Genomic DNA, 21,474 nt, shown 5'->3' with positions numbered 1-21,474 from the left:
CTTTAGTTTGGTTTATATAAGCACTTTATTCGAAGTTGTACGAGTATAAAAATGCAGTGTCTAGAATACATTAGGGTATGTTTAACAGTTTTAAAGTATATTAGATTAGCATAGTGATCGACAGTCGACCCGCGGATAAACTACATTAGCATTATTCGGAATACACAGAGGGCGCAGATCAACTCCGATTTTAGAGTGCCAGTCCTAAGATCTGCTCCTGCTTGTAAACGCCATGGTATGCGTTGCGTATGAGTACGTAGGGAAAGCAGGACTCAAGCAGATCCATTGTGAGGAAGGGCGATTGCTTGACGATTTCGTCGAGCAGCAAATAGATGGACTCCCGGTTTCGAGTAGCCTCTTTGTCGGACTCCTGGCCCAAACGAAGCAAGGAAGAACTGGCCAGAGCAAGGAACTCCTTCATGCGGTCTTCCATGTCGCTCTGCCCGCAGATGGTGAACAAGGCTCCGAAAATGTTGTTTATTGCCGCCGCCATGCAGTGCGTATTGTTCGAGTGGCCATCGATTGTTGCCCTGTAGAAGGAGTTTTCGTTCCTGGCCAGTTTTGGTATAGATACGGCCACAAAGACCATCAGCAGACAGGCAGTAAGATGCTCTCCTTCATCGAACTCTGGCTTCTTTGATTTCAGCGTAGTGGCCAGTGTGGGATCCACCTTGCAAAGCAGTCCGGCTGCTGAGGCCATTTCGGAGGCAACCCGAATCTGGTCTCCTCCGGGCAAATGTTCCTGGAAATCCTTCACAGAACTCAGAAGGAAGGGTATGCGCTTGTCCAGAACATCAACAAGCGCCTCGTGCACCAGATTGCGGAAGCAAATTATCACTCCTATGATCGTCATGCGCTGCAGCACACGGTCCACGTCCTGCAACCGCTTGAACTGCTCCTTCATCACCTCCGGTTTGTCAAAGCTAGTGCGCAGTGTGATAAGAACCTCCTTGTTGGTGCCCACCAGCGACTTCAGCTCCTGCACCTGGTTGGCTATGTGCCACATAAGCGTTTCATTCAATGTTTTGATCCCGTAGGGTCCCACAAGTTCTGCTAGGGCTCGCAGTTCGTTAAGGTCGGAGAATTCCTGCGGGTTGAATGGAACCCACCCCTCGGGGGAGATCGGTACAAACGCCTTTTGGTTAATGGAGAACACTATGTTGCCAGCGGATACTCGTCTTAGCAGAACCTCACTGTACCAGGTGTTGTACAAAGCGGCGATAGTCTTTTCACCGTGTGAGTCCAATGCTTGCGTTTGCTGTAGAAGACAGTTGTTAAAGACTCGTGTTATGTCTATGTGCACGTAGTTCTCCACGGTTTGCAGCACATTCATGTAGGCCCGAACACTGGCTAGCAGCTCTGAAGGTTTGGCGATCTCCATTGTCTCCTGGTTAAACATAACCATGCCCACAAGATCCCTGGAGAACCGGTGCTCGAGGTTTTGGCATAGGTACTCGCGTGGGGCGAATGCGAATTCCCAAACGTTGACAGTGGGGCAATAGTTAATTGCAAAGCAGAGCTCCGTCAAGGCCATGTGGAGCTTGTCCATCGTCGTCAGATCCTCTCGCGTCTTTCGGTACGACTCGTCACCAGGCTTTCGGATGTCGTCGAAATGCTTTGACTTCGATTTGTCCTTTTTCTTACGGGCTGACTGTACGGAAAGGATCTTAGCACAGTGCTTGGGCAGTAGAGCGTCTGCCATGGTGCACTGCTCGTCGCAAATTGTGGTTATAATGTTTTTAGCCTCCTTAGCCATTTCCTCCAGGAAAATATTGACCACGCTGAGCGACCTTTCTCGGATGTGATGTCGCTCTTCCGGGCACATTTCGTGCGTGCAGTTTTGGAAGTGACTGCATATCAAGGGAAAGGCTATGATATAGCGGTTCTGAGCGGGGAACTCCAAGCACATGTGAAATTGGTCATCAAACATTTTGTTATAGAAGCAGAATATGCTCAGATCCGACGTCTCCACCAGTATTTCGTCTAAATTATCAACCACACGAGTGTGGAAAACCATTGAATCCAGAAGACGAGCCAGTTCTGCATGCTCTGCAATTCTTAGCGCAGCTTTACCGACACTCATATACGTTTGTAGGCGGAACCAGTCCAATCGAAATGGCCGGAAGTAAAACAGCTCGTTGTCCTCAACCTGCTTCACAGTCAGACCTGCGGCCGTGTTGTACAGCGAGCTGAAGATTATGCTTTCATCTTCCGGACACATTTGTAAGCTTTGCATTCGAATGTTTAGATCCGTGGCATCAAATCCGGATAAGTATTGCACGTAATACCGTTGCATTACCTGGCTATATTTACGCACTAGAGCGCGGAGTTCTTCCATGTGAAAGAGAAGTTCCGGCAGCTGCCGGTCCACCAGATCTTCATTACTCTTTCCTGTAAACGAGAAACGTAGTGGTCAAAACAGTTACAAGCAATAATGTAGCACCTAACCTTTGTTCTTGAGCAGCGGCGGATTATCGTTGTGTCTTAACAGCCAGAGGATCTCGTCGCGCGCTAAGCACAGTCCGATGAAAATAAATATGGCCTTAGGTCCTAGCAGGCCTGGTTGGTCCGTCATGATGAGGGCTAGCTCTTTTAAGGCCGTTCGCAAGAATTTGCGTCGCTCCCGATGCATCAAAGCTGCTTTTTGGACCGCCGTGTTGTAGGTTTCCTTGACTTCGCCAATTCGTTTGCTGTACCCCTTAATTCCGTCAAAGGTGGCCTGAATGTATTGGTGGATTTGCAGAACCTCATCCCGGAACAGTGCCACAACCCAGCTGGACTCCAGGGCCGACAGCCAGATCTTGTTAACCTCCGGGTACTGTCCCAGCATTTGATGGTTCAGCAGCAGGCCGAAGATTATCCAGCGGTCCATTGCCTCCAAGGAAATATACTCGCAGGACATGGTGTCCGTGCGGACGGCCTTAAGGAGTATGGCCGGATTGCCAACCAGACTGAGCTTCTGCATTTCCCTCCACTTGTCTGCGGGTAAGTTTCGCAGTGCATAGATGGATGTCAGAGAGCGAAGCGCACTTGTGAGCAAGCGCTGGTGGGGAATGAATTCCTCTGCCAGCTTTTTGAGCGGTACCTCGTAGTCCAGGATCATCTGCCCCAGGCGGGGGAAGCCGGTGTCCGCCTGGTTGTTTTGCAGCTCGTAGGCGGCGTTGTAAAGACCCAGCACCGCCTTGCGATCCTCGACCCTGGACAGAACGATCATCAGGGACACGTAGGTCACCACCAAGTCCAGGTAGTACTTGGTCAGTTCGAAATTCAGCGTAATGTCCAGGTGGATCTGACAGGCGTCCATCGTGGTGAGCAGCTCGCACACATTGTCCTTAAAGTCCAGGAGATCCACGAATGTGTGGTAGTACAGGGACAGCGACTTTATGATCTCCGCCTTGATGTTCACAATAGCATTTAGGCCCTTGACGTCGATGTTAGGGAATCGCTTCACAATAAACTTGATGCTTGACTCCAGCGACTTCTCGGAGAGGAAGCCCGGCTTCGACTTCGTGTCGCCGCAGGCCTTCTTAATGTTGTAAATCCGCGTTAGAATGCCCAGGCCTCGGTCATTCAAGATGATTAGTTTCTCAGCTATCTTCTGCTGGTTCGGAAAAATTGGGCGTGCCATGTCCGCTGGCTGTTCGCGACGACGAGTGGCTGAAGGCGACTTTTCGGTGGACCCCAGAACACAAATGTGCGCTGGCGAACTTTTTTGGCAGACAATAAGCCCTAATCAGCCCTTAACTTATTCTTTTCAGATTATTAAATTGGCCAAAAAAGAGCGACACAAAAGTGTACACATTACTCTTCTTCTTATTTTCGGGCTAGTGTTGGTCGATAGTAACGATATACAACCATCGATAAAATATAGCTGGAATTTTGGAGATTTTTTCTTTATCATAAAATATAGTTAACGAGGATATTCATCAAATCTACATTTCAACAGTTTTTCAAAAAGAACTTTTATAATGGTCCCATTAATTGGGGATCTATAGCCATAACAATTTTGACATTTCCTCATATAACAAGTTATTTTAAAAAGCTATTCTCACATAATTCAATATGAAGATATATAAAATTAAATTAAATTAAAAATGTAATTTTTCATGAACATATATGTTTCATTGCATTTAGTTTATTATACTAAACATAGATAATTTTTCTGTCCACAAATGGGAGAACATTTTCATACCATCTTGATGCCAAAAAAACATTATTAGTGGATATTAAACATTTTTGTTCAGTGCAGGTTTTTGTCAGCTGGTACTAACTATCGATAAGAACAGCCGATGATCGGCGGAGCGAATGGAGGAACCAGTAGTTCCATACCATAGTGCACGTTGTGTGCCACGCAAAAAACGCCGCAAATTGGTTTTGTTTCTGATTTAAAAGGTGAGGGAATAGGCGTTGTAAGTTTATAACTAATTTAACGACACGATTTGACAGCCATGGCTAAGAAACTGGAGCGCAGCGACGTTTGCCGAGTGCCGGAGAACATCAATTTCCCCGCTGAGGAGGAGAACGTACTGCAGCAGTGGCGTGCCGAAAATATCTTCGAGAAGTGCAGCCAGCTGTCGAAGGGAAAGCCCAAGTAAGTGGCGCTGCCGATTGCATCAGACAATGGGTAATCTGTGTGTTTCGTGTCTCCCAGGTACACTTTCTACGATGGACCGCCCTTTGCCACCGGGCTGCCCCACTACGGACACATCCTGGCCGGCACCATCAAGGACATCGTCACGCGGTACGCCTACCAGCAGGGATACCATGTGGACCGCCGCTTCGGCTGGGATTGCCACGGGCTGCCCGTGGAGTTCGAGATCGACAAGTTGCTGAACATCCGGGGTCCCGAGGACGTGGCCAAGATGGGAATTGCCGCCTACAACGCCGAGTGCCGGAAGATCGTCATGAGGTACGCAGATGAGTGGGAGAACGTGGTGACGCGCGTGGGTCGCTGGATCGACTTCAAGAACGACTACAAGACCCTGTACCCTTGGTACATGGAGTCCATTTGGTGGATTTTCAAACAACTGTTCGACAAGGGTCTGGTCTACCAGGGCGTGAAGGTGATGCCCTACTCCACGGCCTGCACAACGTCGTTGTCCAACTTTGAGGCCAACCAGAACTATAAGGAGGTCGTGGACCCTTGTGTGGTAATAGCCCTGGAGGCCGTTTCGCTGCCCAATACCTTCTTTCTGGTGTGGACCACCACGCCGTGGACTCTGCCTTCCAACTTTGCATGCTGCGCCCATCCGACGATGACCTACGTGAAGGTGCGCGACGTGAAAAGCGACCGACTCTTCGTTCTCGCCGAATCGCGTCTCTCTTACGTCTATAAAACGGAGGCGGAGTATGAGGTAAAGGACAAGTTTGCAGGAAAAACCTTAAAGGATCTGCACTATAAGCCGCTGTTCCCGTACTTTGCAAAGCGCGGAGCAGAAGTCAAAGCTTTCCGCGTCCTGGTCGACGAGTACGTCACCGAGGATTCAGGAACGGGTATCGTGCACAATGCCCCCTACTTCGGCGAGGACGATTATCGAGTATGCCTTGCGGCGGGACTCATCACAAAGTCCAGCGAGGTGCTCTGCCCAGTAGACGAGGCTGGACGGTTCACCAAGGAGGCCAGCGACTTTGAGGGTCAGTACGTGAAGGACGCGGACAAGCAAATCATGGCAGCGTTGAAGGCACGGGGCAACTTGGTTTCCAGTGGCCAGGTGAAGCATAGCTATCCATTTTGCTGGCGGTCAGACACACCGTTGATATATAAGGCTGTTCCTTCTTGGTTTGTGCGTGTTGAGCACATGTCTAAAAATCTGCTTGACTGCAGTTCCCAAACGTACTGGGTTCCCGACTTCGTAAAGGAAAAACGTTTTGGCAACTGGCTTAGGGAGGCCAGAGATTGGGCTGTAAGTATAGAAAATTTAACTCGTTCGCTTGAATACTTAATAAAACACCTTTTATCAGATCTCCCGCAATCGCTACTGGGGTACGCCGATTCCTATCTGGCGGTCTCCCAATGGGGATGAAACCGTAGTTATTGGTAGCATCAAGCAATTGGCAGAGCTGTCCGGCGTGCAGATTGAGGACCTGCACCGTGAAAGCATTGATCACATTGAGATACCATCAGCAGTTCCCGGAAACCCACCACTGCGTCGCATAGCTCCTGTTTTCGACTGTTGGTTTGAATCTGGTTCAATGCCCTTCGCACAACAGCACTTTCCGTTCGAGAACGAGAAGGACTTCATGAACAATTTTCCAGCCGACTTCATAGCAGAGGGCATAGATCAGACCCGCGGCTGGTTCTACACGCTCCTTGTGATTTCTACGGCACTGTTTAACAAGGCACCGTTTAAGAACCTCATTGCTAGTGGATTGGTGTTGGCCGCTGATGGCCAAAAGATGTCGAAGCGCAAGAAGAACTATCCCGATCCCATGGAGGTGGTTCATAAATATGGAGCCGATGCCCTCCGATTATACCTTATCAATTCGCCCGTGGTGAGGGCCGAAAGTCTGCGCTTTAAGGAAGAGGGCGTACGCGACATCATCAAGGATGTATTTTTGCCCTGGTACAATGCTTACCGGTTCTTACTGCAAAACATCGTGCGCTATGAGAAGGAGGACTTGGCCGGAAAAGGACAATACACTTACGAGCGTGAACGCCATTTGAAGAATATGGATAAGGCATCAGTTATTGATGTGTGGATTTTGTCCTTTAAGGAGTCTTTGCTGGAGTTCTTCGCCACCGAGATGAAAAAGTATCGCCTTTACACCGTCGTACCCAGGCTGACAAAGTTTATTGATCAACTAACCAACTGGCACGTTCCTTATTATTGATTTGTCTATAAGACTAAACTAAAGTATTGGCTATTTTTCTACAGGTATGTGCGTCTTAACCGCCGTCGCATTAAGGGTGAATTGGGAGCGGAGCAATGCATCCAATCACTGGACACCCTTTACGATGTTCTATACACAATGGTCAAGATGATGGCTCCCTTCACGCCCTATCTTACGGAATACATATTCCAGAGGTTGGCTTTGTTCCAGCCACCGGGATCCCTGGAGCATGCTGACTCTGTTCACTATCAGATGATGCCCGTCAGTCAGAGCAAGTTTATCAGAAGCGATATTGAACGCTCTGTTGCTTTGATGCAATCTGTCGTTGAGCTTGGTCGTGTAATGCGGGATCGAAGAACCTTGCCTGTTAAGTATCCAGTTTCGGAGATCATTGTTATTCACAAGGACCCAGAAACGCTGGAAGCTATTAAAAGTTTGCAGGACTTTATACTAAGCGAACTTAATGTTCGCAAACTTACGCTGAGCTCCGATAAGGAAAAGTATGGTGTCTCATTGAGAGCAGAGCCTGATCACAAGGTAAGTTTTATAGAAACTTAATTATTTTGTAAAAAGTTTATGATTCATTGCTATTTCAGGCTTTGGGACAGCGGCTTAAGGGCAATTTCAAGTCGGTTATGGCCGCAATTAAGGCTCTAAAGGATGATGAAATTCAGAGGCATGTTTCGCAGGGATTCTTCAGCATCCTTGATCAAAGAATAGAACTCGAAGAAGTTCGCGTAATTTACTGCACCTCTGGGCAAGTGGGAGGTAACTTTGAAGCCCACAGTGACAATGAAGTTTTGGTGCTGTTGGACATGACACCAAACGAAGAGTTGCTTGAAGAAGGCTTGGCTCGTGAGGTTATTAACCGAGTCCAGAAATTGAAGAAGAAGGCTCAACTTATACCGACTGATACAGTTCTTATTTTCCACGAACTTGTTGCCGACCAAAAAGCTAAGAAAGAAATCCTTGAGGCTCAGGTTCAGCTTACAAAAGTTCTGGCTAGCTATGCAAGTATGATCAAGACGGCTGTTAAGTCCGAGTTTGCTCCATATTCATCTGAGAAGGCAGCCAAGAAACTGTTAATTGCTAGCGAACTTGTCGATCTCAAAGGAGTTCCTTTAAAGTTGACCATTTGTTCCACTGAGGAACTACAGCTCCCTAGTCTGCCTTGGTTAAATGTATTTTTGGCCGAGGACCTTAATCCGCGATTTGGAAGCAGCAATAAAGGGTCTCTGTTTCTGCAGAACAATGTTAGCAAGGAGATTATCTCACTGCCTACCCTTCGCAGCGAGTTAGAGCAGTTGTTTGGTCTATATGGAGTCAACTTTAATATCTATATTGTAGACCAGCAAAATAAGATTAGCGAACTAAAGTCCATCGACAAGAACCTCAGTGGAAAATTGTTGGTTTTAGCTCGTAGCCAGGACGCACTAAAACAGTCAGGGGGCTACGAAATATCCCCGGCTCCTTATTCTAAATTTTTGAACCAGCCTTCAGGAAATGCTATCTTTACGGAGAACCCGTTGGGACGCATCTTATGTTAAACTTTTTTCTTGTTGGTATTTAATGGAAAATGAAAATAAAATATACGCTGTCAACTTTTCTAAAAAGTTGTTTGGCATTTATGGACTCGATATTTCTATTCCCTTTATAAGTATGTACAGTTAAAAGAAATCGATATATTGGAATCTCGTAGAGTAAAGTGGAATATCACTGTGGATGACAGTCCACTTAGTGACGAAGCTCACCAAAAGGGTGTACTACTATATATACACGAAGAAATGAAAATCTGCAGTAAGTATTTGTAAGAAAGAATGTACAAGGTAGACTTGTGTGTTCTGATGGCTATTCATCATCACCTCTTAACGAGGTAAAAATATAGTGACGATCGCAATCGACGATCGAAAACAATAGTTATGATATCAAGTTCTGTGACGAAAAGTTCTACTAAATATATATACTTTCTACATTTGTTACATTTGACACGCTGCCATTCAATATGCCATTGCTTAGTTGTTTGATTTTGATGAAGCGTGCCGAATGTAAAATATGTAGACATTTTTTTATTTATTAGATCGTATATTACATTTTTGTCACAGAAGATGATATCAGAACTATTGTTTCTTGAAGGTGCGGTATCACTATAATTTTAACTCGTTAAGTGGTGTTTTTGTTTGATACTAGATACGTCGGAAAGTAGGTAATAATTAGAATGAGGATCACTAGAGATCTCGGAATCAATAAAAATTTTAGATTTTTTACTAAGAAGCTTTATAAGTGGGATTTGGCAAGCAGAAAGCTTAGATCAACAGGGTGCCGACCCCACACCAACGACTATCATGATTATATTTTTAAACCCTTGCAGAGGGTATAATGATTTCAGTCAGAAGTTTTGTATGAAGGAAGTTCGCAGTGAAGGAGACTTTTCCGACCCCATAAAGTATATATATTCTTGATCAGCGTCACTAGACGAGTCGTTCTAGTCATGTCCGTCTGTCTGTCTGCTTCTACGCAAACTAGTCTCTCAGTTTTAAAGCTATCGGGCTGAAACTTTTTCAAAAGTCTTCTTTGTATTGCAGGAAGTATATAATTCGGAACCAGCCGGATCGGACAACTATATCTTAGAGCTCCCATAGGAACTATCGGGGAAAAAATGAAAAAAACATTTTATAATCGAAATAACATTTATGGAAATAACATTTTTAAAACAGTTCTGAATTTTGAATTGAAATTTATTAAAATTGGAAGACTATATCATATAGCTGTCATAGGAACGATCGTAAAATTGGTGGGAAAATATTAAGAAAACAAATTATAGCTTTGGGGCTTTTTGACATATTATCTTATAATATTGGGAACTTAATTTTTTATATTTTTTAGAATTTCGAATTCAATTTTAAATCACTGAAGCTAGCAACAATTTTTAAGAATTTTACATGGTGTTACTAACGTTGATTATTTTGTATAACTGCAAGGGTATACGATCTTCGGCTTGCCGAATTTAACTTCCTTTCTTGTTTTTTTATATTTTATAGCGCACATATCCCCTATTTCAATATATGGTAATGTGGGCGGCTAACAGATTTAAACGTTTTGGCCATTTGTGCGCGTTAGAGTGGCCAAGACCAAAAAAAATACAGAACAAAAAGGGCGTGAGAGTGGGCGTGGAACCCCGCTGAAACAAACTTGCGCTGCGCAGGAAGCCCAGGAATTAGGCAGTTTTCTTGGACTTTATTTTTACGACAAAGATATGAAAGGTGTTTTATTTTCCATGTTCATCTGACCGTTCCAGCGCTTACGGTCCCAAGCCATTACCACTTCGAATTTCACATAAATGAACCAATATAATTTTTTATATTTTCATTTTTATTGAAATCGCTTTTTACTCGTAATATTATTAATTATTATATATATTTATATGGATGTTTTATCATGTATGTATATCGGCTTGCCATAATAATAGGTATTTTCTGTGTATACAATTGTCCTTTGTTTTCTGCAATCGATTTGTAATTTATAGCCTGTACCCTCTGCACTTCACCCGGCATCTGTATATTTCAAAGACAATTTCGTACATTTAATATTGGTTGCAATTTATGCATGCTTAAACTGCCTCAAGGGACTGCTTTTTAGTGTGGAGTGTTTTTCATTACAATCAGTTAATAGTCTAATCATGATCTCGACTAATTAAGTAGGGTAAGCTTCCCCTTGCTGGAAATTTACAGTTCAAAGGACACTCAAAGAACAAAGGACTAGGGGAACATACGAGTTTGAAGCACAGTCGAGCTCGACGACGAACATCTGCAACGGAGTGGTATCTATAATTTTTTCTTGTTTCAGTCACAATTATTCGCATTGCAGTTTTCTTTATGCTGATTTCAATCATTTTGTTTTGTTATATGTTTTTTGGTTAATATAATGCTGCTTAATTAATTACATACACATTCATATACGGATTTCTGATTTTTACAATTTTCGTTATTTTGTAAGAACTCATTCTGTGTAACGACCTGAAAATGCCTATTTTCAAACCTTTACACAGTGTTAGATTTACAATCCGAATAAACGAATTCAGATAATGATGCATATTCCTTAATCTTAAGTTTTAGTGTTTATCCATTTTTCATTTATAATTTTATTTAATAAAATTACTAACACTTTAGCTAGTTACTACGCAGTTATCTTCTGTAATCGTCTGTTCCTTCCTTACCCGAAACAGAATCCAATCGCTTATTTTCACTTCTGTTAGGTGCTTATCCTTTTTGTTCTTACGAGCTTTGTCTTTAGCCTAGTTCTTACGCCTAAGCTTAGTTGTGTGGGTGTTTATAATACAAGGTGTGTTTTAATGGTTATAGGGGGTATATATTTAAGTTCTGCGCAAGTCCTTAAGCGCACTAAGTTTTATGCTAGATAATATCTCAATAGTCAATAGTTTAGGTTCAATTATAAATAGTTCAATAATAATTATAAACACAAAGTGTCGACAAAAGGTTAGCCACATAAAAGGGGATTGAAAAAGGGTTTTTATTGCAGCGGTTGTGCTCGCCCCCACAGTTGAAAAAAGAATTAAAAGACCCTAACACTTATGCGACATTCCCGTGGGGCTTCGTTACTAAAAACTGTGTTGCTTTACAAAATAACATGGCAAACGGTAAGAACTAAATATTGCAGCATAAAAACTAATCGTAAAAGACTATATTTAAAAAACGAGTAAAGTACATGTGGTTGATTTTCATTTTCGGTTCAATTTGAGTTAAATCGTTTTTTCTTCGTTACACTTCAAGTTGTTAAATGAAATGTTAAGAAATATATATCACAATTTGTAAAAAGTTTTTAATGCATTTTTAGTTTGAATAAATTCAACAGTAACATTATAAAATGAGTGAAAGAGTCGGTAGAGTATTTTATTGCATTAGAGAGAACTGATAAAATTGCTTTTGATTCTTGGCTGTCCAAAAAAGGTAGACGCGTCTGTTAAATTTAAATTCGAGCATTCGGTTCAGATAGCTATTTCGCTAAAAAGATTTTTAGACAAGTACTTTAACACGCGTTGTTCGTTGGATAAAGGATATAAATGAATTCGTTCGTATATACACAAAGCAATTAAGAAGGTTAAGCAGCGATCAACATTTCTGTTGCCATATAAGAGCGGGCTGGGCCAGATTTGGGGCCGAGGACTAGGAGCTACTACAGAGAACTTTAATCTTTTTACATTTATTCGTTTTGTAGTTTAACATCTGTACTTATCGTATGCATATTTTGCTGTGTAATACTCATCGTTTGACATCGTAATGCATCTGGCTAATTGGGCAGCGTTTGACCAAACTCCGAACAAGCGAAACGGTTTGGATCTGTTCAGTTGGCTCGATCTATACAAATCTAATTCGATCAGCCTCGGATAATGTACCAATCTATGTATATAATACGCGCCACAGCGTATTACGCCAGTGAAAGCTGGCTGCCCATGGGGACACTGATTCTGATTTAAAAAATTACATTAAACATTACACACACGGACTAAACATACGCCTATTGTTAGCCTAAACTCAACATCAACATACATATTACTGTTCCTGTGTACATATAAGAAGTTTCATCGGTTATTCGAGGGTTGCGTGGTGGCTAATACTAAACTTTAAGCACGATTAAAGTTTATAATAATTAGTGTGTTGAATGCTCGCTTTTCTTTCGTTTTCTTTGTTTTTGTGTTGTGTCATTGAGTGTTGTGCTGTTGTTCTTCTTGTGGTCGCTGTTGCGCATTTCACCTAATTACAAAATCTGCTCGTCCAGTGCCTCGCTGCTGTCCCTTGGCTCCTTCCTGCCTACGGCAATTAGGTAGTCCTCCTGTTCGCCATACTCTTCGTCGGCCATGTTGCTCTCCTCCAGCTCTAGATCCAAGACCTTCTCCGCCTCTAGCTTCTCCCTGTAGGCCTCTACTCACGCACTCAGCTCACCGAACTTGAGCTGGCGCCGGTTGGAGGCATTCCGATGGCTGCTGCCGGTCTTGCGACGCTTACGCTTTGCGTCCCGCTGGAATGCTACGTTGCCGGGGTCGTCGGCCAATTGCGGATACTTGTGTATGCTGTGGATATCGATGCCGTTCCAGCCGTCGACGTCGCCGTGCTGGACAAGCTCTTCCTTCTCTTCCTCTGTCCAGTCGCCGCGGCCTTGGAAGCCGGCGGCCACTAGCTGCTTCTCCAGTTCCCAGGCCCTCTCCACTGCCCGCTTGTGGGCATGCTTCAGGATACGGTGGCGCTCCTGCTCGGGATCCACGCCGTACTTGATAATGACAACGGCGTCGGGACCGTGAAGGCGCAGCTCCTTGGCGGCGCTGCCCCCATGGTCGCTAATTTCGTGCGTTGATATGTTGAACATGCCGCCAAGGCGACGCAGCTCCTCGTTGTCATCACGCAGCTTTAGGACATTGTCCTTCACAAAGTAAAACACGTCTTGGTCGTGGATGCTGAAGTGCAGGTCCAGGAAGTACGAGTTGTTGAACACACTGCTCACTACGTCCTGAACCACGCTGTTCGATCCGTCCACCACACTAACCAACGCTCGTCCCCCGATCCTCGAGAGCAGCACACCCTCGCCGAAAACGCCACGCCGGTAGCTGACACGCGGCAGGAGGTTTCGCATCTTTGGCTCCATCTTGAGTAGTGGCTTGGGCACAAAGTCAAAGTCGCTGAACTTCTCGCTGGTCTTCTCTACGATACACTCCAGGCCGGAGATCACACCGAAATCGGGAGCCAGCATGTTTGACTTGATGGAGGCCTGAGGCGTGTACTGAGCCAGCTTGGTGTAACGGCTGCTTTGCATGTTGTTCAAATCATAGCCGAAGAGCTGAAGCCAGGAGTCCAGGTCGATCATGTAGTTCTGCGGTCGGTTCGGGTTGATGGGGTCGTTGTTGTGGTAGCGGTAGATGAAAACGTCCGTGGGGTGTGACATTTCGGTGGCAAGGGTCTCCCACAGCGGTGTCATCCACTGTCCCACGTGAGGGTCGTACTGCCGCTGCTCAGTGTACACCAGTTTGGTGTGCGGGTCGATCAGTCCGCCGTGGAAGTCGATGGGCACAAAGAAGTCCGGTTTGGTGTCCTTTATGATCCGGCCAAAGGGCGTCCGCTTCATCTCCTTCACGACGCCGCCATTCTGATCGAAGAAGGCCAGTGGCGAGCCGTTCTGGTCGGTGGCGACGTAGTAGCGTTGGTCCTCATGCTCCAGGGCGATGAGCATGTCGCGGTCGTCGTAGAACAGCTTCATCGTGCGGCTGAGCTTGGGGAAGTGAACATGGGTCACGAGGTGCGGGGTGCGTGGATTGGCGTAGTAGTACTGCGTGGTGTTGCCCTTGTTGTCGTGCCAGGCCACCAGCCGGCTGCGGTCATCGTAGTAGTACCAGCTCTGGAAGCGTTCCCTTTCAAACGAGTGGATCAGTTGTCCGCGGTTGTTGTAGCGATATTTCTGCTCCCCGCGTTTCACTACAAAGCCGCGGGCATCGTAGTTGTTAAATTCCACATCGCCCACCTTAATTACACGGTCCCCGATGTCGTAGCCCAGGTTGAACTTCTCTCCCTGGTCCACCACGCCCACAGTGTTGCCGTTCTCGTCGAAGAGGTACTTCCAGTTGTTGGTACCCTGGACGTCGACCACATGGCCGTCGGCATTGTAGGTAATCTTGTCGAAGGCCGTGGACCTTCCGAATGTCGTCTTCTGCGACTTGATGCGATTGCGCAGGTCGTAGTCCAGCTCCAGCCGGAAGACGTCGATGTTCTTCACGTTCATCAGCACGCTCTTCACTCGGCCGTGCTGGTCGTAGTCCACAATGGTGAAGAACTGCTTGGCGGAGTCCTGGATAACCGTCCGGTTGAAAGCATTCCGCGTGATCTTTAGGTCCTGCACGACCTCCAGTTGGCCTAGGTTCTGGCTGTATTTGTACCGCGTGGTCGGCAGCTCCTTTTCGTCGATGGCCATCTCGATGCCGCTGAGCCGGGCATTTCCGTCGTAGGCGTACTTGTAGTGAGCCGAGGCCAAGGAGTTCTTGGAGCCAAAGCGCAGTTTTTCGTCCTTCAGGATGCCGGCATGGTACTTAAACTCGCGTCGTAACTCGAAACCCGGCTCCTGCACCTCCACAGACTTCACCAGGCTTGTTGTATCCTGGTAGGTGTAGTGGGTGCTGGACAATCCGGCGAGGATAGTCTCCAGTCGCCCGGCGGCGTCGTGCACGAAAGCCACCTGAAAATGACAAGAACATTTAATTTAAATACTATTATTAAGACCAAAATGTAACATAGAGCGTTAAAATTTCTCCTCTTTAAGATATTGATCGGTTTCTAAAACGGAACATTCATGTGACATAGATCCATAAATCAATTGTTTTGAAGCCCAATTGCTAATACGATCTACATGTTGTTGACACAATGGATTTATTTATTTTTCAAGCTATTGAAAGATTTACTAACCTTGCCAGATTGGTGTGGGTGGATCTTGGCCAAGATCTGGCCCTCGTCGTTATACAGAATCTCAAAGGGATGACGGTTGATTGGTGAAAAGTACTGGTACTTGAAGAAGCCAAGTGAGGTTTGCAGCGAGAATGCGTGAATGTGGCCACGAGGTGTGGTGAGGCTCTGAAGGGCTCCAGCATCGTCGTACTGCAGAAGGTAATCTGAGCGCCTGGGTGTGGTCACCTTTAGAGGCAGCGAGCCGAACATGTCCTTGAATGCGTACACCATAGTCGAGCCATCGCCGTACTTGATCTCGTTTAGGCGTCCGTTGCGGTCGAAGGAGTAGGCCTCCTGCAGGACTCCCCACTTCCAGCTGACCAGGCGTCCGAATCGGTCGTACTCCAAGTCAACGTCCGCGTAGTCGCCCGACTGCGGTCGGAAGCTGATGGGGCGGGACGTGCGGTCGTAGGTCACATTTAGGAGCTCCTGCTTGTCGTCCACCATAACGACCACGGACTGTGTCTCGCGGTCGTACTCCAGGGTCAGCACGTTGTCCCCGTTAACACGTAACTTGCGACCCACTTCGGTCACGGGACGCGGCGGTCCCTTGCTCTGCTTGCCCGCTTGCAGTGGCTGCTGGCGGCGCACAAAGTAGCGCCATTCGAAACGATTCGCCAGGTCGCCGGCGATCTCAGTGCGCTGCTTGGCCGGCACCGGATAGCTCTCACCCAGGAGAGGACTTTGCTCGGCTAGAATGGTGTAGGGCGCCACCTCCATCTGCAGGTTGTGGCCCCACGGTGTGATGCTGGTGGTGGAGCCGTCCATGTCGACGGTAGTGCGCGACTCGGCGGCTCCGTTGCGCACGGTAACGGTGGCGCCTTGGATTAGGAGCGACATTTCCTTCTGCGCATTTTCCGACACCTTCACCTGGGCTCCCTTGACGCTTAGGTCGAAGCTCAGTTCGATGACACGTCCGGTGGGCGTGACAGCTGAGGTCAGGCGGCCGAACTCATCGTAGTTGTACACGTAGGAGCGCCCGGTGGAGTCCAACTTGGTCCTCAGCAGGCCGGTGGGGCCGTGATACTCGTAGGTCACATTGTAGTTGTCCGGAGTGCTCAGTTCGTGTAGCATTTTCATCCGGGTCATGCGCAGGCGGCACTTCTGGCCCTTGGTGTTTTCGATCGAGTTGACCTGCGAAGTGTAATCTCGCAGGAGGAAGACCTTGTTGCCTGCAGCGTCGGTCACGGTGCTTAACTTTCCGTTGGAGGTGTTTACGTTGTAGGTGAACACATAAGTCGTTTCTCCGGTCAGGATGTTACGGGTGGACACGTGCTGGCCGAATCGGTTGAAGATGTAGATCTCCTGCATGTCTGGCGCGTAGATCTCGTACTCTCGCGAGGGACTCGCCTCCGGGATGCTCGACATTACCGAGCGGATGCGATAGTTGGCCTGGTCGGCGATGTGCACATGGCTATCAGGTGTTACTGCCAAAGCGGCGATAGTGTTGAACTTGGCGCTGGTGGCCAGGTAGTGCTCCGCCTCGAAGCAGTCGCATCCCCGCTCCAGGCAGTTGCACTTGGACTCGGCGCCCGCAAACGGAGCGATACGTCCGTCAGTGCCGATGACTCGCACCCGGTTAATTCGCTGCGAGTCGCTTTCCGCCACGTACAGCTCGCCCAGGGGACCGAAAGCGATCGACTGAGGCATCACCAGGGTGGCGTGAGTGGCCAGATCCGTGTCGTAGGCGGTTGAGGCTGTGGCGCAGTGGAGGGGCCGTCCGGAGATGACGCGCACCCGTCCGTCCGGTGTCATGCGCAGGATCATGTGGTCGTCGATGATGTGTAACGTGTTATCCATCGGAGAGACGGCCAGCTCAGTGGGCCAGCGTAGATGCATCTCCTCCAGCTTGAGAGTTCCCTCGCAGGGAATGGGCTTCCAGTGGGACTTGTGCATGTGGTTGCCGATCAGAGTGCTCACGATACCGTCCCGGTCGACCATGCGGATATTGGTTCCGTCGGCGAAGTAAAGGATGTTGTCGCTCGAAATGGCTATTCCCTTAGGATAGGCCAGCTTGGCGTCCTTGGCGAGGGCTCCGTCGCCACAGTGGGCTTCGTCGCCGGGAAGACACCGCTCCCCGGAACCCACGACTGCCTCCCAGTTAAGATCCGGCTGCGAGTAGTCGCTGGTGTCGCGCACCCTAATGATCTGGTGTGACTCTGGGTCTGAGACGTACAGAGTGCCGTCCAGGGGACTAAGGGCCATGTGGTAGCGGTACGAGACGCGGGTGGCGTTTAGCTTGACTACGGTGCGGATGCTGCCGTCCGTCATGATGCGGCGGATGTAGTTGAAGTCGCCGACAAAGAGACTGCCGTCGGGAGCGGCGGCCAGGGCAACGGGCGCTAGAAGTCGCTGCTTCGTGGCCAGTCCGTCACAGTCGGGACATTCGAGTGGTCGCTGGTGGCCATCTCCCATGGTGGTGAGGATTATGCGCGGCTTGTTGCGCAGGTAAATGTTTGAGCCGTCGCCCTTCTGCAGGATGCCCTCATGGAAGTTGTAGCGGTGGTGAATGTCCAGGTTCCAGCCGCCCACCTCCGAGATGGACATGTCGTGGCCACTCAGCTTGGTCGTCTGGATGTCCCACACAACGTCGGTGCAGTCGGTGTACTGGTAGCCGACCTTAACCACGGCCGTGGTCACGCCGTAGACGCGTTGCCGGTAGATGTTGAGTCGGTTCCAGGCGTACGTGAACTTAATGCCCGGGTCCGCCTCGAACACCCGTTCGAACAGGATCCCCTCGATCGTGATACGCAGGTGGATTAGATGCAGTGAGGGCGGTATCACGTCAGGGGTCAGTTGCAGCTTAATAGTGGACAGGTAGCCGGCGGCACGCGATGAGTGGTAAACCAGGTTAAGGCCCGTGCCCGGGATCTGCAACGATTCCTGGATCACCTGGGACTCAGCCAAGATGGCGCTTCGATCGGGACAGGCGCCCTGGAAGCCGTGCTTCCACGAGGCCAGCACTACGGGTTTCATCAGGTCGTAGTCGTGGGCAAAGCAGGTGTGAGTCGTTGCGACAGCCAGTCCCTTTTCCTCGGTCATGGACATGACCACCACGTCGATTATGACCACCTCGTTCCACGGCACTTGGACGATGCGCGACTGCGGCCGAAAGGGAGCTCGTCCGAACTGCAGGGTCACGGCACCGCCGCCATTGACCATCAGGTCGAACCATCCGTCGTCGCGGGTCAGGGTGAAGCCCTCCAGCAGCGTGGTGGTGGACACTCGGACGCCCACCAGGCCCATGCCAAGGGATGTGACCACGCGGCCTCTGATCACGGCCGATCGACTGTTGGGAGGACAGAGAAGCTGGATTAGTCAAGTCTCGCAGGGATGCGGTCTTCTGGGGCACGTCTAAATCTAGCTAGGCTAGCGAGCAGTCAAACTGAGGATTGGCAACTACTTGAGCAATAAATAAGTACAAATAATAAGAATTCACACGCACAGAATATAAGACTCGTTTGAACACATAAAGGTATTACAAGTTGAACAATATAGTATGTTATGTATCGTTTATCTCGGTATGGCTCATGTTTGTGACCTAGCACTGACCTAAGTACGATTAGGAGAATGAGTTTCCCATAGCTTAGATTTATTACGTGGTAAACTAAAAACCCAACGTTTGGCCTGGTTGTCTGGATAATAGGTTTGGGCAATGAACTTAAAACAAACTACCAACTGAGCTTATAAGAAACAAAGATAGCTACACTATAAACGAAATGATAACGACAATGGTAACTGTAACTGTAACGGTAACGGTAATGATAATGGAAAAGTTTCGAAAGCAATATCGAGTGGAGCCAAGGTAGCGAGATTAAAAGTATAAGATGTGTACCAAACAACCATTGAGAATCAGTAGTAGAGTAGTAGTTTTAGTATTATGTTAGTACCGCTTTTCGCTTGCTTACCTTGCATTGAAATAATTCCAAAAAATGCTGTTAGTATTTGAATCGTAATTCGTTATCGAGAAACAAACAGTACGGGCAACAAGTTCGAGTACCGAGTACCGAGTACCGAGAACCAAGTACCGAGTAACGAGAGCGTTTAGCAGTCGTTGGCAATGCATAGCATTCGGAATTGGAATTTCGTGACGCGCAGTGGGTGGTGTGGTAGTGAGTATGTGCGTAGTTAGTAGTGAGTGGTAGTATCGAGTGTAACAGGAGTAATTTAGTAGGTGGCATGTATTATTTTAAACACGGTTTAGGGAGCACGTGTGGAGAAGAAAAGAGAGCAGAGAGAAAATAATTGAATTAGCATGGTTGTCTATGGTCTAGTTAGCTAGAATGGGTAGGTGTCTTCACAACGCCCCGCCAGATCGATTGGCGGCCCTATAGATGAGCTCCGTTTCGATCACACCGAAATCGCGACGTCTGAGGTACTTAATGTTAGCTAATCCGAATACCTAGGGCGCTTAAAGTAGTTCTTAACTCAAATGCACTTAAGAGCTAACTTAGGATGTTTCTGTCTGGGTTCGTTTAAAACAAATGACATATAGGGTTTATATTTACAAGATTTTAATGGGATCTTTGGTATGTGGTGTGGTTGGAAATGTTTTTATTTTGGGATTTTTTAGACGAGGGCACGAAAACGAAAAAAGTTAATATTTAAACATAGAAAATTATTAATTATGCAACTATTGATTATTTTTTATAGGTAGTATTTGCTTGGCTACGGTATTGTAACCAACTAGACTCTCGGTAATATACAGTTGAGCTTGTCTGCCGATTGTGGAAACTATACACAGCCAGGGCGGCCTCGATTTCAATTTGTAACTAAAAACTGTCGAAGACAAACTGGCTACCAGGAAGCACATACCTTTCGTTAAAGGTCTCCAGTTTTGCGTAGTTTTGCAGGCTGCTCTCGTCGATGAGGAACTTCATGCGCTCAAAGAAGGAGGCCGTAATGGCCGGCGGCTGTTTCCGAAGCAGCACGTCAATGGGTTTCGGAGCGGAAACGCAGAGCTGGGAGGTCTTGCACACGTGGCTGGCGCAACACTCGGGATCCTCGCAATCAACCAGGCCATCTAGGATTCAGAATTAAGGTTAGAAAATCCTGTGCTCCTTTGCCCAGAATCAGGCACTCACCCTTGTCGTTGTCCTTGCTGTCGCCGCAGTTCAGTTCCAGAGCGATGCCGCAGTCCGGTCCGTCCCAGCCCTCGTAGCAGCGGCACTCCCATTGACCTTCGCCGCTCACGCGGCACTGGCCGTGTCCGGCGCAGCTGTTGGGACAGCCCTCGATGGTGCAGTGCTTCCCGTTCCAGCCCGTGACGCACAGACATGTGCCATTCTTGCACTGGCCGTGCTCGTTGCAGCGGGCGTCGCACAGCCGCGTGTTGCAGTACTCGCCGCCCCACTCCGGGTCACATGCACAGGCGTCGCCCTCGCAACGACCGTGCTGACCGCAGTCCAGGTCGCACAGCTCCTTGGAACAGTCGTCGCCGCTCCACTTGGCCTCGCAGGTACACGTCTGGCTGTCCAGGTCGAAGGTGCCGTGGCCAGAGCAGTCGGGCAGGCACTGCAGGGCGTCCTGGTCCATGGTTGCGCAGTCCGGTCCCTTCCAGCCCTTCTTGCAGATGCATGTGCCGTCGGCGCAGAATCCGTGGCCCGAGCAGTTCGGATGCGGACAGTCAACTAGAGAGGAGGAATACAATGAAAGTTAGTATGAGGCAGGGGAAGAGGCCAAGCTGGGTGGAAGAAAAAGGATCCCAGATCCCGGCGCTACCTTCTTCACAGAATTTGCCCTTGTAGCCGCGCATGCACTGGCACTTTCCGCTGACGCAGTGGCCGTGCCCATTGCAGTCGGCCACCTCGCACTCGTCGTGCCGCAGGGAGCACTCTTTGCCCTTCCAGCCCGGGTTGCAGATACACTCTCCGTTGGTGTACTCGCCATGCTGGGAGCACAGCACGGGGCACACGCTTTCGCTGCAGTCGTCGCCCCCAAAGCCGGGGTTGCACTGGCAATGCCCCAGCAGGCACTGTCCGTTGCCGGAGCAGCCGTTGGGACAGTTTTGGGTCATTTCCTCGGCCACGGCCGCGTAAAAGGTCAGCTCCTGCACGTCGCCGTCGTCGTTGTAGAGCGAGACGAACCAGTGCCCCGGCTCCATGTAGCGCGTCACCTCCCGGGTTATCGACAGCTGCACGGGATT

The 21,474-nt window shown here is 48.1% G+C and overlaps 3 protein-coding genes across 7 annotated transcripts in view; 1 reads left to right on the top strand and 2 right to left on the bottom strand.

The window, feature by feature from the left end:
• Nucleotide 1: 1 nt before the first annotated feature.
• On the bottom strand, nucleotides 2-3,818 carry LOC108030816 (membrane-associated protein Hem). Its single transcript, XM_017103916.3, has 2 exons — nucleotides 2,449-3,818; nucleotides 2-2,391 (listed from the first exon to the last, which is right to left on the bottom strand). The coding sequence occupies exons 1-2, from the start codon at nucleotides 3,626-3,628 to the stop codon at nucleotides 191-193; spliced, it is 3,381 nt and encodes a 1,126-aa protein (XP_016959405.1). The 5' UTR covers nucleotides 3,629-3,818; the 3' UTR covers nucleotides 2-190.
• Nucleotides 3,819-4,264: 446 nt separating this feature from the next.
• On the top strand, nucleotides 4,265-8,468 carry LOC108030876 (isoleucine--tRNA ligase, cytoplasmic). The gene is made up of 6 exons (XM_017104031.3): nucleotides 4,265-4,392; nucleotides 4,447-4,591; nucleotides 4,652-5,903; nucleotides 5,962-6,812; nucleotides 6,876-7,368; nucleotides 7,428-8,468. Exons 2-6 carry the CDS (start codon nucleotides 4,449-4,451, stop codon nucleotides 8,376-8,378), a joined length of 3,690 nt encoding a protein of 1,229 aa, XP_016959520.1. The 5' UTR covers nucleotides 4,265-4,392; nucleotides 4,447-4,448; the 3' UTR covers nucleotides 8,379-8,468.
• Nucleotides 8,469-10,179: 1,711 nt separating this feature from the next.
• LOC108030736 (teneurin-m) overlaps nucleotides 10,180-21,474 on the bottom strand; it is a 113,913-nt gene continuing 102,618 nt past the window's right edge. For 2 of the 5 annotated variants that reach the window (XM_017103778.3, XM_017103780.3), the window contains 6 exons: nucleotides 21,051-21,462; nucleotides 20,414-20,959; nucleotides 20,145-20,352; nucleotides 19,238-19,264; nucleotides 15,291-18,618; nucleotides 10,180-15,063 (listed from right to left, as the gene is read on the bottom strand). In XM_017103778.3, the coding sequence (XP_016959267.1) occupies nucleotides 12,772-15,063; nucleotides 15,291-18,618; nucleotides 19,238-19,264; nucleotides 20,145-20,352; nucleotides 20,414-20,959; nucleotides 21,051-21,462 (6,813 nt within the window). In that variant the 3' untranslated portion in view covers nucleotides 10,180-12,771. The remainder of the gene's footprint in view (nucleotides 15,064-15,290; nucleotides 18,619-19,237; nucleotides 19,265-20,144; nucleotides 20,353-20,413; nucleotides 20,960-21,050; nucleotides 21,463-21,474) is intronic. The other 3 variants (XM_017103779.3, XM_017103781.3, XM_017103782.3) reach the window with 2 other exon arrangements.

Source organism: Drosophila biarmipes, chromosome 3L, assembly GCF_025231255.1.
Source record: "Drosophila biarmipes strain raj3 chromosome 3L, RU_DBia_V1.1, whole genome shotgun sequence".
In the NCBI taxonomy this organism is placed as follows: Eukaryota; Metazoa; Arthropoda; class Insecta; order Diptera; family Drosophilidae; genus Drosophila; species Drosophila biarmipes.
Note: the sequence above shows the minus strand (reverse complement) of the source record. Positions and strands in the feature narration are given on the sequence as shown.

Excerpts from the sequence above, each read along its gene's own strand:
- LOC108030816 (XM_017103916.3), bottom strand. The coding sequence starts at position 3,628 with ATGGCACGCCCAATTTTTCCGAACCAGCAGAAGATAGCTGAGAAACTA. Across the intron at positions 2,392-2,448 it reads GCCGCTGCTCAAGAACAAAG|GAAAGAGTAATGAAGATCTG; the intron begins GTTAGGTGCTAC and ends TCTCGTTTACAG.
- LOC108030876 (XM_017104031.3), top strand. The coding sequence starts at position 4,449 with ATGGCTAAGAAACTGGAGCGCAGCGACGTTTGCCGAGTGCCGGAGAAC. Across the intron at positions 5,904-5,961 it reads GGGAGGCCAGAGATTGGGCT|ATCTCCCGCAATCGCTACTG; the intron begins GTAAGTATAGAA and ends ACCTTTTATCAG. Across the intron at positions 7,369-7,427 it reads GAGCAGAGCCTGATCACAAG|GCTTTGGGACAGCGGCTTAA; the intron begins GTAAGTTTTATA and ends TTGCTATTTCAG.